This window comes from Zeus faber, assembly GCF_960531495.2.
Source record: "Zeus faber genome assembly, chromosome: 10".
NCBI lineage: Eukaryota > Metazoa > Chordata > Actinopteri > Zeiformes > Zeidae > Zeus > Zeus faber.
This window is the reverse complement of record NC_137199.1, coordinates 21,390,640-21,404,817: the sequence shown is the minus strand read 5'-3', so window position 1 is coordinate 21,404,817 and position 14,178 is coordinate 21,390,640. Positions and strand designations below refer to the sequence as shown.

General features: G+C 49.4%; 1 protein-coding gene across 1 annotated transcript; it reads left to right on the top strand.

The window, feature by feature from the left end:
* The first annotated feature begins 611 nt into the window (after window positions 1-611).
* Window positions 612-13,040, top strand: sh3tc2 (SH3 domain and tetratricopeptide repeats 2). Its single transcript, XM_080008562.1, has 22 exons — window positions 612-893; window positions 1,887-1,985; window positions 2,387-2,518; window positions 3,107-3,234; window positions 3,445-3,550; window positions 3,703-3,846; window positions 4,728-4,929; window positions 5,064-5,137; window positions 5,266-5,461; window positions 5,605-5,741; window positions 5,981-6,031; window positions 6,223-6,524; window positions 7,163-7,357; window positions 7,447-8,307; window positions 8,428-8,648; window positions 8,756-8,922; window positions 9,071-9,248; window positions 9,474-9,624; window positions 10,150-10,272; window positions 10,385-10,535; window positions 10,648-10,844; window positions 11,657-13,040. The coding sequence occupies exons 1-22, from the start codon at window positions 773-775 to the stop codon at window positions 12,623-12,625; spliced, it is 4,905 nt and encodes a 1,634-aa protein (XP_079864688.1). The 5' UTR covers window positions 612-772; the 3' UTR covers window positions 12,626-13,040.
* The last annotated feature ends 1,138 nt before the right edge of the window (window positions 13,041-14,178 follow it).

The window sequence follows — 14,178 nt, the reverse complement described above, 5'->3', positions numbered from 1 at the left end:
CGCCTCCGATGACAAAAGGCTTGACTTGTTTTGGAACGAGCTGATCCCTCATTTACACCAACAGGCGGCTCCTTCCTCTCAGGCTCTGACCTTGTACCCTGACTGCATGTGGCATTGCCTTACAGTGGATCAGCAATACACTACATCAGCGACGCACACACACACACACACACACACACACACACACATTAGGCAAACACACTAATATTGTGTTTGTGGCATACATACCCTACATATTTCACCAACCCATACACACACACACACACACACACACACACACACGGGAACACACACACGGGAACACTGGCCCGGGCCTGGCCCACACACAACACTCAATAGCGCAAGTGCTTTGTGCATTCACAGACTGGGCAGCTACTAGAGGGAGAGAGAGAGAGAGGGAGAGCAAGAGAGAGGGAGAGCAAGAGAGAGGGAGAGCAAGAGAGAGAGAGAGAGAGAGCGAGAGAGAGCAAGAGAGAGGGAGAGCAAGAGAGAGGGAGAGCAAGAGAGAGAGCGAGGGAGAGAGAGAGAGACTGGTGGGAGGGGGTGATGAGACAGCAAGAGAATATCAGGAGAGAACAAGACAGAGAAAGATTAGGGAGAGGGGGAGAAGAAGGGAGACAGTGAACATTGGTGTCGGAAAGGAGAGGAATACGCAGGGCCAGGGGAAAGGAAACACACAAAAAAGGAAAGGAAGCCATCAGAGAGGCAGAGAGAGAGGGAGGAAGCCAGGGAGACGTTAAAAAAAAAAAAAAAAAAAAAAGTGGCGGATGGGATGGCGTCGCTCTCGGGGAGCTGCCGGCTGCTGGTGCACATGGCGTCCTGTTGCTGCGGACCCCTGCTCCGCTTCACCTGCTGCGGACGCCTGGTCAAGTCCTGCCTCTCCTCCTTCACAGGTCGGTGCCAGCCTGCTATTCACGCTGCCGCGCCCTCGTGACAAGGACCGGTACTCTCAGGTAGACAGGACCGTAGGCCTATAGGCATCATGGGTAACAGTCCTAGCCATGAAGGTAAAAAGGGCACGGCGTGGTGCGCTGCGCTGTGCTGTGCTGTGGTATCTGGCACCCCCGACCCCGCCCCCGCCCCCCCCCCCCCCTCCGATCGCGCTTGTGTGGTGTCGCGTACAGTCCCGCTGCTGTTGTTGTTCCTAACTGTTGCCGTGCGCTGTGGATGCTAGAGGGACGGTGAGGAATCCAAAGAATAGGCCATTGTTTTGTGTGAGTAAATGGACAGGTTGTGTGGCTGAGCTGCGCTCCCTCGTTGTTGTGTGGCGCTCGTTGTCCTCGCGCTGCACGAGGATAAACCTCTTCTGTTTCTCCCCTCCCGGTACTGACAAAGCATGAGCAGATGGCTGGAACTATGAAAATAATAACATTGATCTATCCAACAAGTTCAGGTATTTCACTCATAGTGTGTGTGTTTTTTTTTTTTTTTTTTTTTAATAAACGCTGCACCCTGAATCCCCCTCCCCGGCTGCGTCGCTCTGTTGTGAAGCGCCGAGCTGTCGGTCAGTGGTCACGGTCGGGTCAGCCGCCCTCTGAGGTTTGTCCGGCTGATGTCCGTGCAGCTGTGTTTCCGTGTTGTCAGGCCTCCTCCCCGTGCGGTTCCACGTTAATTATTGCACTAACCCCCAGCCCCCCCCCCCTCTCTGGACCCCCTGTCCAACCGCCGTGGTCGTCGTTTGCTGCTCTGTGTTGTTTTAATGGGTCCTCGTCCCCTGTGATTTTGATCTCATTATGGTCCACTGCACAAAAATGTTGCATCTTTTTCTCCCCCGGAAGTATCCGGGAGATGATTAGATTAAATGACTGCGGGACTAGACCCCAATGAAGCCCAAACGGCTGTATAGGTCCACGCTTTTTGCAACGCTCATTTCCCTTCGTTCACAGACATGTCTCCCGCTGAGCTGGACGCTCTATGGAGGGAGCCACCGTACGCCCTGGGGGGAGCGCATGAGCATTTTTTGGGGAACGACATCATGACCCAAGGTACCCCGATACCTATGTTACAAAACCAGTGCTTATCTCTGTCAAAGTTGTATATCTGCATGTAACCGTTGGCACCCTTTATCCCAATTACCGCCTGGTCCTCGTGTCTTCCCTGAATGTCTCCCTCCATTTGAAACACTATCACAAGGTGCGAGGGTTGGACAATTTCCATTCGAATGCAACTGTGCACAAAATGCATTAAAAACACAACCACCTTCATCAGAAAGGAAATTTTACTGTTTTGGAAACATTGGCTTTCACAGTAGAACGCACATGTATTTCACCTTCACAGCCCCGAAAAGATTAGGCCACGTCCTTCATATCCTAGGTCGAGAGTGGGTGCGCGGAACACGGCATCCATTTTGACTTATTATACTTTTCAATTCTGCTCGCTGTGTTAGAAGAGGAGGAAGGGGGTTCAGGGGGCGAGTCGGGGGAAGGAGGGTCGGAGACCGAAAGCTACTGGAAGAGGAAGGAAGCCTACCTCCGAGGAAGCACCACTTCGCTGGGAGTAGGAGAGAAATTCTCCTCAGGTACCTTTTTTATTTTCTGTGTTTTGTAGAAAGAAAAAAAAAAAAAGCTTTGTTAACAGAACCGGTCGACGAAAGGAAAGTAAACGTGTTTTTTTTTTTTTCATTTTTTCGGTTTCCACTGGACTGGCTTTGTCATAACTGCAAAGTAGCTGTGATCTCATGATTTCATATTAAGCAACACAAGTGCTCTCCTGTGCCGACGCAGCCCTTTTTAGCAGCGTCTGTTACCCTGCGCTCATATTCTTAAGTGCCTACTTTTCAAATGGATTTAAATGGCCACCTTCAGAGTCCACTCGGAGGTCCAGATTGGATTTTTTTTTTTTTTTTTTCTCCTGGGAATGATGATGTGCTTGCAAAGTGTCTGCCTGAAACCTGAGCCTAGCGTAGCAAACTCTTTCATGGACTTTCCTTGAACTGATTTCTAAACTTGTGATGAAACTCTTGATCAAGATCGAGGCTATTAAGTACAAATGGAATTGAGAGCCGTCACAATGCAGATTTTGGACGTTGACAGGAAAGAAGCAACGTATTGGTTGGATTTTTTATTTTTATTTTTTTATTTCACGGCCCCTTCTGTCTTCTGCACAGAAATTGTGCTGGTGTTCAGTGGGCGGAGGCGGTCCACTGACATTCCCGACCATGTCCTACAGGAGGCGCTGCGCACCAGGCTCAGGGTGGTGGAGAGCAATAGCCAGGATGTCATTCAGCTCTTTAAGGTGAGCACTGTGCTCATACTCTTCTAATGTTTCAACCCCTAACCTTTTGTACTGATTCCACAGAGTATAACTAGATGCTGATGGAGATTGATTACTATACAATGTATGACGCTATAATATGGTATGACAATACGGACGTCGATGTGGTATCATACTTTCAAAGGAAGAATTTATATGAATATGTGATATGAATCTACATTTCATCTCCAGGACTTGTCTGCTCGCCTGGTGTCCGTCCACGCCGAAAAAGACAGCTTCGTACTCACCTTCAAGACTGTGGAGGAGATTTGGAAGTTTTCGACCTACCTCGCATTAGGTGGGGATGATCGGGAGCGTTGTCCGTCCGCTCGTGTCTTTTATTTACGATCGCTCGTTCCCTTCGCGCGTGTGTTTCTGCCGAAATGAATGCGTCACCGGGGGTGTTTTGCTCGAGAGGGTTTCCGATGACGATCTTTGTTTTTCTCGTAGGGTATGTTGCACGGTGCTTGGAGAACTTCCTGTGCGACCAGTCCGTGTGGCTGGACCCAGAGCTGCTTAGCGACCTGGAGATCAGCGTGTCGGTGGATGAGGAACATCTGGCCACGCTCTACCTGGGACTGCTACTGCAAGAAGGTGAGGAGACGCATTCAGTGTCGTACCTCTTACTGCTCACAGATTAGCTGGTGCCAATGCAATCAAAATGTTTTGCAAAGGGGGGGGGGATCCGAACACGAGATGATATGAAATCAAGTTGTATTAGCTGAATATGCAATTCCCACATAATAATTAAACTACTGAATTCTAAGTTTCTTTAACTAGAGTCTTGCTGGTAAAAGACTGTGAATACCTCTTGAGAGACCGCTGACAGTTTATCGGTCGTCCAACAAAGAATCGGGCCCCATGTGCCGAACGGCATTCAGCGCGAGCGTGGACAATACAATAGGCCTCCAGTTACCACTCTGCTACATGATACCATTTTATTAATGACAACAATGCCCCATTGTTTTCCAAAGAATTTCAACAATTAAATTATGTTTTGAAGATAGAAGCAAGACTCAACATAAACAAGGCTTTCTGTTGTTTTTTTTTTTGTTTTGTTTTTTTTGTTTTTTTTTTGACGCTTAGAAAGCGAGGACGGCATACAAAACTGTGCCACTTCCCTTCAAGAAACAAAATTGATTTTCCCCTGCGTAAGCATTGCAGACATTACGTTACCCTGAGCTGTAATCTATGGCAGAAAGCTTCAGGGGTAAACATAATAGGAATGCAAAGCTGGCAAATAGCTCAGTCGATTGCATTAACTTAATATGGAACAGAACTGAACATCCATCATTGAGTGGTGAGTGAATAAGCGTGCTGTAGCTGGTTCACTCAGACTCCATTTAGGTGCAGCCTCATTGAACAACGGCAAAAAGAAAAAAACGGTGTCAAACCACTCACTGCACCTGTGTTAATTCGTACCCTTGTGCATTTGATGTGTCTGCACACCCACATTTCCACTGGTTTGCTTCCAGGCTCCTTTTTTGCCAAGGCACTCCACACGAGAAATGACGAGAATGAGGAAGACGAAGACAAGTTGTCCTTCAAGAAGAACAACCTGTTGATGGTGAAGGACACGGGGCAGGACAACATGTGGGAGGGCACCCTGCTTTCCACCGGGCTCCATGGCCTGGTGCCCGTCGACACCATGCAGCCCCTGCCGTACCCTTTCTATCAGTGAGTCACTCAGAAACACCCATATTGCTTGACCTGCATTGGGTCTCTTGCTTGGGAGAGTGACCAAAGCTGCTGTATGGTCGGTCTTTTTCTTCTCGTCAACCCCTTTTAAACCTAGCTTTCTCTTCGGTTAGGTGGTTCCTGAGGAAGTACCCAGGGGTGGCTGGAGGCTCGCCAACAGACAAGGAACACTTTGAACATCCCATTGGTAAGGCCGTGCATTGAGCACTCATGCATAACCCACATGCTCACCCACGCGCGTATCCTACAAAAGCCTGTTCAGTGAAGCTCACAAGGTCTTCCACCTTTACACAATCCTACTACTGAACCCCGCAGTGACGGGTTCCTGCGTGGCCGTGGTGGACTACAGCCCGGTGGGGCCGGAGGAACTCCAGCTAAGCGAGGGAGACATCGTTGAGATCCAGGGTCTGCTGGTCCGAGGCCTGGACATGTTTGTGGGCACCCACGCCGCCACAGGTCACACCGGCTTCATACACAAGGCCCACGTCAGGCCTCTGGACACCCAGCCACTGTAAGTTTGAATGCAAAGTATCGGCGTGTCACCGTTGTTTTTCCATAAGAGTTTTGTCGGCCTGTCTGTTGGAGAGGGTAGATCGGGTTGAGGGGGTAGAGGGTTGGAGCTGAAATGACAATACCTCCTTTGTCTCCCCGCAGAGATGGACACTTGGTCTTTCTGAGTGAGGAGGAGAAGGCAGCTCTCGCTCAGGTCAAACCCTGCGGCGTGGAGCCTACCGACAGCAGTCTGCTGGACAGACTTTTTTCCTCAGATATCCGCTCTGTCTACAGGCTAGGTAAGGGAATCGCTGGGTCTGCCCGATGGGGTGACCAAATCTTATTGCCCACTAGCAATAATCAACATTCACTAACTCAATAACGGTTCCCCAAATAGTACCGTTTAGGAATCTCCCAGTAAATATGATTTAGGCTACAAAATATTTTTCCATCTTGTCCTCAAACTGGCATCAAATAGATCTTTATCTTTCTGATTGTTTTATTGAATTTTGGTTTTGTGTTGCCTTTGTAATTGCAGATAGATTGGACGATTGTGATTTCATGTACATCAGGAAGCATCCTAAACAAGGTGACGAATTCCAAAACAAAGATGTCTAGTTTATAATGAGCTCAATGTTCTAGATTGTTTCATGGTCAAACAATGACATTTATTGCTCTATCGGTCCGTTTTATTGTGTTTTATTGAACGTAAAATGTGGGGCTTTGAACGGTTCTATCCCTGTCAGCAAACCCGAGGTTGCTTATTTATTTTTCCGTCAGATCGTAAAGCTCCAGCGAGTGCTCGCCAAAGCCTCATCTCGGAAAGAAGTGGTGGGACGCCCCCTCTCCACTCCTCTCCCCGCCCCTCTCTCTCTCACTCCTCACCTCGTCTGTCCTACGATCAATCTCACAACGCCCTCTGGCGGACAGAGGCGCTGTCCTTTGCCCTGGACGACACATTCAGGGAGCTGGACGAGTTCCAGGAAGACCCGCCACTCTTCCTGGAGGAGGGCAGCTGGGAGGGGGAGGAAGCCGAACCCAACGACCCCACCCTGACCCTGCTCAATCACAGCCACTTTCGGGTAATTAGGCCCTGTGTCGTATGAAACAAGATGCATTCATGCATCCATCCATCCATGCATCCATTCATTCATTCATTCATCCATTCATTCATTCATTCATTTATGCATTTATGGGGTTTGTTCATTTGGAAAAAAAAAAACAAAAAAAAAAAGTTTATTCATCCTTACATTCATTAACTGGGTTTGTATTTGCAAAACACTATTACCATTAGCTTTCATTCATTCAGTCATTCATCCATCTCTTTATTCATTTATTGGGTTTGTTCATTTGCAAAACAAATGAATTCATCCCTACATGCATTTATTGTTTTTATTTTTATTTTTGACTCATGCACTCGCAGCTAACCCTAACCTTAACCCTTACCCTAACTCTAACCCTAACCCTACATTCTTCCATTAGGTATGGTCATTTGCAAAGCAAAATCAGCATTACTTTTCATTCACTCATTTGTCCATCCATCCCATCATTCATTCATTCATTCATTCATCCAGTCCTTCATTCATTCATTCATCTATTGGGTTTTTGCATTTGCAATTCAATATTTGCATTATTTTTCATTTGTTCATTGACAAGTGCACTCATTCATTTCTGTTTTCATCCATTTTTAGTCACTCATTCAATTGTTTGTTTCCCACAGGACGACTTTGTGCCCCTGTATGATGTGCAACATTCCTTCCTGGGGGTGACCTTCAGCGGCCGGAGTGAGGAGGAGCTTCTGGGCCACCTTGAGAACGTCAGGGAGGCTGCCAAGAGGTCCTCCATGCACTGGGCACACCGGCGGGCGTGCTTCCTCCTGGGGCGGCTCTGCGCCAGGAAGCTGAAGTACTCACAGGTTAGTGCAATGGTTTCAGCCTTCAAATAGTGGTGTATAGTCAGGAGACGACGGCCCCAAGTGATTCTACATCTCCTCCTCCTCTTCAGGCACGTGTGTATTACGAGGAGGCTCTGAGTGTCTGCGTGGAGGGTTTCTCTGACACGCCCCTCCTCATCGCCCTCTACACAAACCTCACGGCCGTCTACCTGAAGCAGCGGATGACGGAAAAACTGCCCCAGACCCTGGAGAAGGCCAGCGCCTTGCTTCTCTGTTTCTCCAGCCACAGTTTCACCTCCCTGGATGAGATTGAGCTTCTCACGCTGCTCCTGAGGAGATCGGTGGTGGAGGGGGATAAGCACCTAGAGGCCAGGGTTTGCTATCTGATCTCCAGCCTCTTCCTGCTCCTCAGAAAGACGGATGACGCCCTGCCCTTCATTGAGCGACTGCAGTTCCTCTCAGCGTCTCTCTCAGCCAGAGAGGGGCAGACATTCTCTCCTGTAGACCTCAACTGGCTCCTCAGTCAGCTCTACCACCGTAAATACATGCCCTACCTTGCCTTGGCCTCGCTGAGCCTTGACTCGAGACAGGACCACTCTCTCCTGGATGCCTTCCAGAGGGTGGACTTGTTTGTGAGGAACTCTGTTCGTCTGAACCCACGGTGGAAGGAAGGAACGTCCCTGCTCCCTGCCCAGATCGTGGTGTACCTCCAGCAGGCTCTGGCCATTGCCGAGCAAGGGAAGGACCTGAAGACACAGAGGGACCTTTGCTTGGGCTTGGCATCGGTCTACCAGCAGTATGGTGTACTGGACAAAGCAGTGTGTTGCGCCCAACAGGCCATAGAGACAGGGGGGTATATAAATGAGGAAGAGGGGTTTGAGGCCTCCGTACTGCTGGGATGGCTGCTGGTGCTGACTGGTCAGGCCGAGAGAGCCCTGAACATCCTACAGCCGCTGCTCACATCACTTCAGGTAGAGATTTTGTACACACCTTAACCTGGAAGGCAAACTATTTGATGCAATTATATTGCGATAATTGTGCTTCATTGTTACTGATTATTATGCTTCTGGTTGATGTCTGCTCATTCCCAGGGAACAGACAGTCCAACACAGCAGGGGGTTATCCACAACCTGCTATCCCTGTGCCTGAGGAGGCAGGCTCGTATCGCTGAGGCCGGCTGGCACCTCCACTGCGCCGCAACGATTTCCAGGGAGAGTGGAAACCAGAGGAATCAGGCGCTGGCGCTGGCCAACCTGGGCTGCCTGGCACTCGATGTAGGCGCTCCCGGCCTCGCAGAATGCTTTCTGTACAGGTTAGATATCACAGTTTCCTCAAGCTTTTCAAACTTTTACTTTAAAATATAAATAAATAAAGAAGCTTTCTGAGGAGCAAGCGGTAATATTCCAATGGGTTCGACAGATCCCTGCATCTTTTTTGGGAGCTTGGTGAGAGCCCCACAGAAGAGGAGCACGTTCAGACCTACATGTGGTTGGGGCGGAGCTACAAAGACAGAGGGAGGAGTCAGGACGCCCGGGCGTGTTACGAAATGGGGCTGCTCATTGCATTACACGCCAGGAACCTGAACAGTGGGTGAAAGTGCACCATTTCAATTAAGTGTGCGCATGAATTAGTCTGAGGCCTACTAAATACAGTCATTTCCATTTAATGTGCACTCATTATAATTTGTGTCGGTGGAGTCACAGTTTGAAATCTCCCTTAACGTTTTCCCGATAGGCCAGATGGTCGTCGCCAAGGTGCTGAGCCGGCTGTATACCGACATGCTGCTGTACGGCCAGAGTATCATCTACTACGAGCACTGCGTGTCGGTCTCCAGGGAGCTGAAAGACAAAAGGCTGGAGGGGGAGTATCTGGAGATCCTCAGCAGCCTCTACCTCTCACTAAACACAGAGAAGTCAGTCCCCCCTTTATCTTTTTTTTTTTCTTCCTCTCTGCCTCTGCCATCTTATCTTTACTGACTTATAGCCCCCGACCCGCTCCCTCTTCTCACATATTTCCCCCTTGGTTTATCTCTTCTGCCCTCCTCTTCTGTCATGGAGGGAACAAAATCATTCGACTCAATAATGCCAATTGCGTCCGTAAACCGCCATCTTTAAACTTTGGATCGCGTTTCCGCAAGGTCATCCCGGAAGTCCTTGGACTACACCAAGCAGAGCCTGCGGATTTCCATCGACCTCGGCAAGAGGGAGGAGGAGTCGGAGACGTGGCTCCAGGTGGGGCGGATCTACTACCTCATCTACGAGGACGAGCTGGCGGATATGTACCTGCAGGTGAGCGGGAGGTGGAGATGGCTGAGCCCGGGTCGGGGGGCGGATTTCGGAAAAGGAAACTAATGTAAATTGAAGGGCTACGCCCAATGGATGTGGGGCAAGAATGCGGTCTGGTCAGGTTAGGCATGAAGTGAGGAGCGTGAAAGTGGTAATTAGAAAGAGAGAAAACACACTTGTGTCACGCACATAGCCTTATTTGCGTGACACAAGTGTGTTTTCTTTCAGTCGCAGCTCCTTTGCCTTTAGTTTGTCCTTGTTTCTGAGCAGCCAGTGGCACCCACAACCGTCTTACGTCGACGTCTTAAGCCGAAACAGGGAGAGTGCCTTTTTCACACCACGTGCTGGGTCATCTGCCATTGACACAATTGCGTTACCCTTCAGATAATTTACAACATTATTGTTTCCTTCCTTCCTTCACTTCCCTGCGTGTGAGAAAATGTCCAAATCCAACGGACAAGTAACTTTTTTCCCTTGTTGATTACCATTGATTTACTGCTCGGGACGATAACCCCACTTCCTCGGCAGGCCGCGGTGAAGACAGCCTTGAGGATGAACGACCCGAACTTTGCCATGAGCATTTACGAGGAGGCGGGAGACGTCTTCTTTAAAGGCCACAGGAACCGAATGGCCGCGCTGCCTTTCTACAGGGTGAGCCTGCTGCCTTTCTACGCTCTCGCATCGGCGCACCGCTGTGCGCGCGCGCAATTTCGGTTTATTTATTTATTTATTTATTTTTTAACTTTATGATCCGTCGCGCTAGGATGGCAGCCTTCCGTTTGCCCGCAGCATCAGCGACATCCACTCGGAGTTCCGCTTGCTGAGCAAACTGACGGAGTTGCTGATGGCCCACGGGGAGCAGGAGGAGGCTCTGCAGTACGCCACGCTGGCTGTCCAGATTGGCAGCAAGACAGGTCTTTGTGACGGAGGGACCTACCGTACAGACAAATGGCTCAAATGGCAGTTTTCGCCCCGTGGCGTATGAGTTTGCGTCGATGACCGTTGCCGCTGCACTTTTTTTCGCAGGCGTGCACGTGAAGGAGAGGACGGCCTACCACCGCCTCGCAACCATCTACTACAGCCTGGAGCAGTACGAGATGGCCGAGAACTACTACCTCAAGTCCCTGTCGCTCTGCCTCCCTGTGCTGTGGCACCCCGCTGAGGCGCGCTACTACACCAAGGTGTACAGCAGACTGGGCAACCTCACCCTGCATAAGCTCAAGGTGCACAAGAGAGTGTGTGTGTGTGTGTGTGTGTGTGTGTGTGTGTGTGTGTGTGTGTGTGTGTGTGTGTGTGTGTGTGTGTGTGTGTGTGTGTGTGTGTGTGTGTGTGTGTGTGTGTGTGTGTGTGTGTGTGTGTGTGTGTGTGTGTGCGCGCGTTGGGGGCTTCATGTGTTCCTCACATGGGAACCTTAACAAGACATCTGGGTTACATTCTGCTGCTTTGAAGAATAAAACCCAAAACAACGAGAGAAAAATGTTTTTTTTTTGGTTGTTTTTTTTGTTTTGTTTTCACAAAGCAGTTGCACCGTTCAACGATTTCTTAAAGATTACATTTCAAAACCAGGCAGGATAAAACAGAGTGACAGCTGATGCAGAGAAATGGAGATATTTACATTTTTATTTACATTTGGCATCATTTTAAAACAGGGATTCTCAACCTTTTTCATATCAAGGACTCTCAATTTGTTTTTGTTTTTTACAAATAAGGCCACAGACCCCATTTCTTCATATCATAGACCCCAACCTCAGAAGATTTTTTTTTTTTCTGTTAAATATGATTAAGGTCAACATTTCATAGCTGTCTGTACTAAAATTAAGGAGATGACAGTGAAGCTGTGATTATGAAACATTATTGTACATTCTTGAATGATGCTCATGAGGGGGGTTCCCCGGACACCACGTTGAGAACCACTGTTTTAAAGAGTTTTTTTTAGTTCTTCCCATCCAAAAGGTCTAAAGTCTTTAAAACCAGAATACGTCTATCTCTCCCAAGCCATTAAAATACAGCCTTTTGTGTCGTTTATTCTCGCTAGGACGCCTTCGACGCCATGGGATATTTCCACTTGGCGCTGGCCGCCGCCCTGGAGGACAGCTCCGACCCCAGGGCCCTGTACGTGGTCTACATGAAGCTGGCGGAGATCCACGCCAACCGCATACCCGACGCACACCTGTGCCAGACCTACAGAGACCGCGCCCAGAGTCTGAGGAGGATCCTGGCGGGGGAGGACATGTCCCCGGTCGGCGAGGAGGAGGAGAGGGAGGACGACCGAGGCGCGGCGGCGGCTGGACGTTCCGAGGGGGATGCCCCGGAGGGGGGCGACGCCGACGCCGAGTGTTCGGCCGCGGAGGGGAAGGAGACGGAGTTTGCGGGGGAAGGCGTGGAGGATGACTCCGTCACAGAGACTTTGGGAGCGCGGTCGGACACGGGGGACGAATGGGTCGACTGTGAAACGGGAGACTTCGGGGGGGAAGACGCAAGTGTCCTGTGCAGTCCCACTGCGGGCTCTCCACGCGGAGCTCCGACGGAGGTCCTCCCCTGCGACTCGTGCACTGATATCACTCTTATGGAGTCTTTCCACACGGCCAAAGAGCAAATCACAGACTCCAGTAACTCCACGGACACTTTACGAACCGACCCGGACCAAATGGAGGTGGTCCAGGAACTCAGCGCCTGCCACCAAACCTGCGACGGCCACCAGAGGTCTACACACACGGCAGACAAGCTCGATGTCGGTCGGGGTGGACCGGGTGAAAATGTTGCCGACGTCACAAAAGAAGGTGGTGGATTTACACACACAGGTGACATAGAACTTGGTATCAGTCGAGGCATGAATATCCCCTGCAAAGAACCGGATTCAGACATTGGCGCGACCAGCCCAGTCGGTCCTCACGGTGACGTCGGGCCCGGGGTCCGCCGGCCCGGCGCCGGCCGGAGCGCGGCGGTCCGTGGAGACTCTGAGACGGGAAGCGCGCACGCGGACCTGGACCACATGTACACGTGATGTGCGACGATGTCACGCGCGCGCTCTCCGTGCGTGTCCTCTGCGGGGGTTTGTCTCTCGACCGAGGAAAGCAGCAGAAATTAATTGACATCAGAAGATGGTTCCTCTTTTGTACAGCGTATGTTCTCTATGTGTTGTCGTACATCAAACGTCTTGTAAATACATGTTTGCTTTTTTTATCCTAGTAAAAGGCGCCTTAAAATATGAAGTATACCTGTGGGGTTTTTTTTTTTGCTTGTATATATTTCAATTATTGGCCCATTTTTCAATTCAGTCATTAATAGACTGAGTATACAGAGCTATCATGTTGTACCTTGCATCCACCAAAAGGGGGCAGTTGAAAGCAACGCCTGCTCCTCGATTCAGAAATCACTGCTAGAATGTGAGCAATGAAGCAGATGAGAGTGGAGGGAAGAGACATCATTCATTCTTATTTGGCTGGCTATCACCTACATGCAGACTGTTGATATTGGAAAGTTGGCGCACACTCATTCATTCGTGAATCCAATAATTATTTCGGTCTGTGCCCTGGATTCCATTAATGTAACTTTGAAACGGAGACCGTTTTCCCCAACCTGATGGAATGAGCAAAAAAAGAATAGTTTATATCTTTTATAACTGAAAATAATGTCAGAACTAAAAGTGCCTACACTAAGTGTTTCCCAAAACTTTTTTTTTTTTTTTTTTTGGGGGGGGGGGGGGGGGGGGTATATCTACTGATCCTCATTGTTTTGCTGATCATCATCATAGGAAAGCAGACACGTGATCTGGTTCAATAGACTGATCGGAAGCCGATCGGTCACTACAGGGCGAGAATTTGTCACCGAACACGGCAAAAATGGCCGCGGACTTGTTTGCGGCACTGCGGTACTCCCCGCATGGAGGCTTTGCGAACATACAGTATGAATCACATGCATCAGCGTGATTGAGGCCTCTCCCGCAGGCACCCGTTTTGATGCCCGTCCAAAACAAGTCTTGGACTGTTCTTCTTCCTCTTTTTTTTTTTTTTTTGTATGAAGAAATGAGCTCTTTTTGCTTTTCGCAGATTTACTTCCTCACGACCCCATTAACACTGGACTGCAGGGCCCCGAAAACATATTACCACCAGCCACACACACACACAAAAAAAAAAAAAAACCCCACACAAAGTTCAGACATGGACTGACCTCTCCTGCGAACCAAATTTTCCCCGGCGGACGGATGCGTGAGTTGGCATCAGGAGGAGAAATGTAAAATGTTTCAGCGGCAAAAATCTTTGTTTTGATTGTTGGAGGGTCACCAAAGAGGTCGGAGGTTGTTTTTCCACCTGTGATGATTAACATCTACTCAATCTGAGCGGTATGTGAGTTCATGAATACTGTTTTCCTGCGAGATATGATGGATGACCGTTGGACTTTTGGATTGAGATCTGCTCATTATTCCATGGCACAGCGTCGGACTAACATGCCGAGTTTTGAGGCTGGCGCTCTATGTTTGCATACGTTTTAATAGATTATGTGACCTTTTACGGTTCGGTTGTGCGTCTCGCGCGTATTCCGGTTTAAAATGAAGCT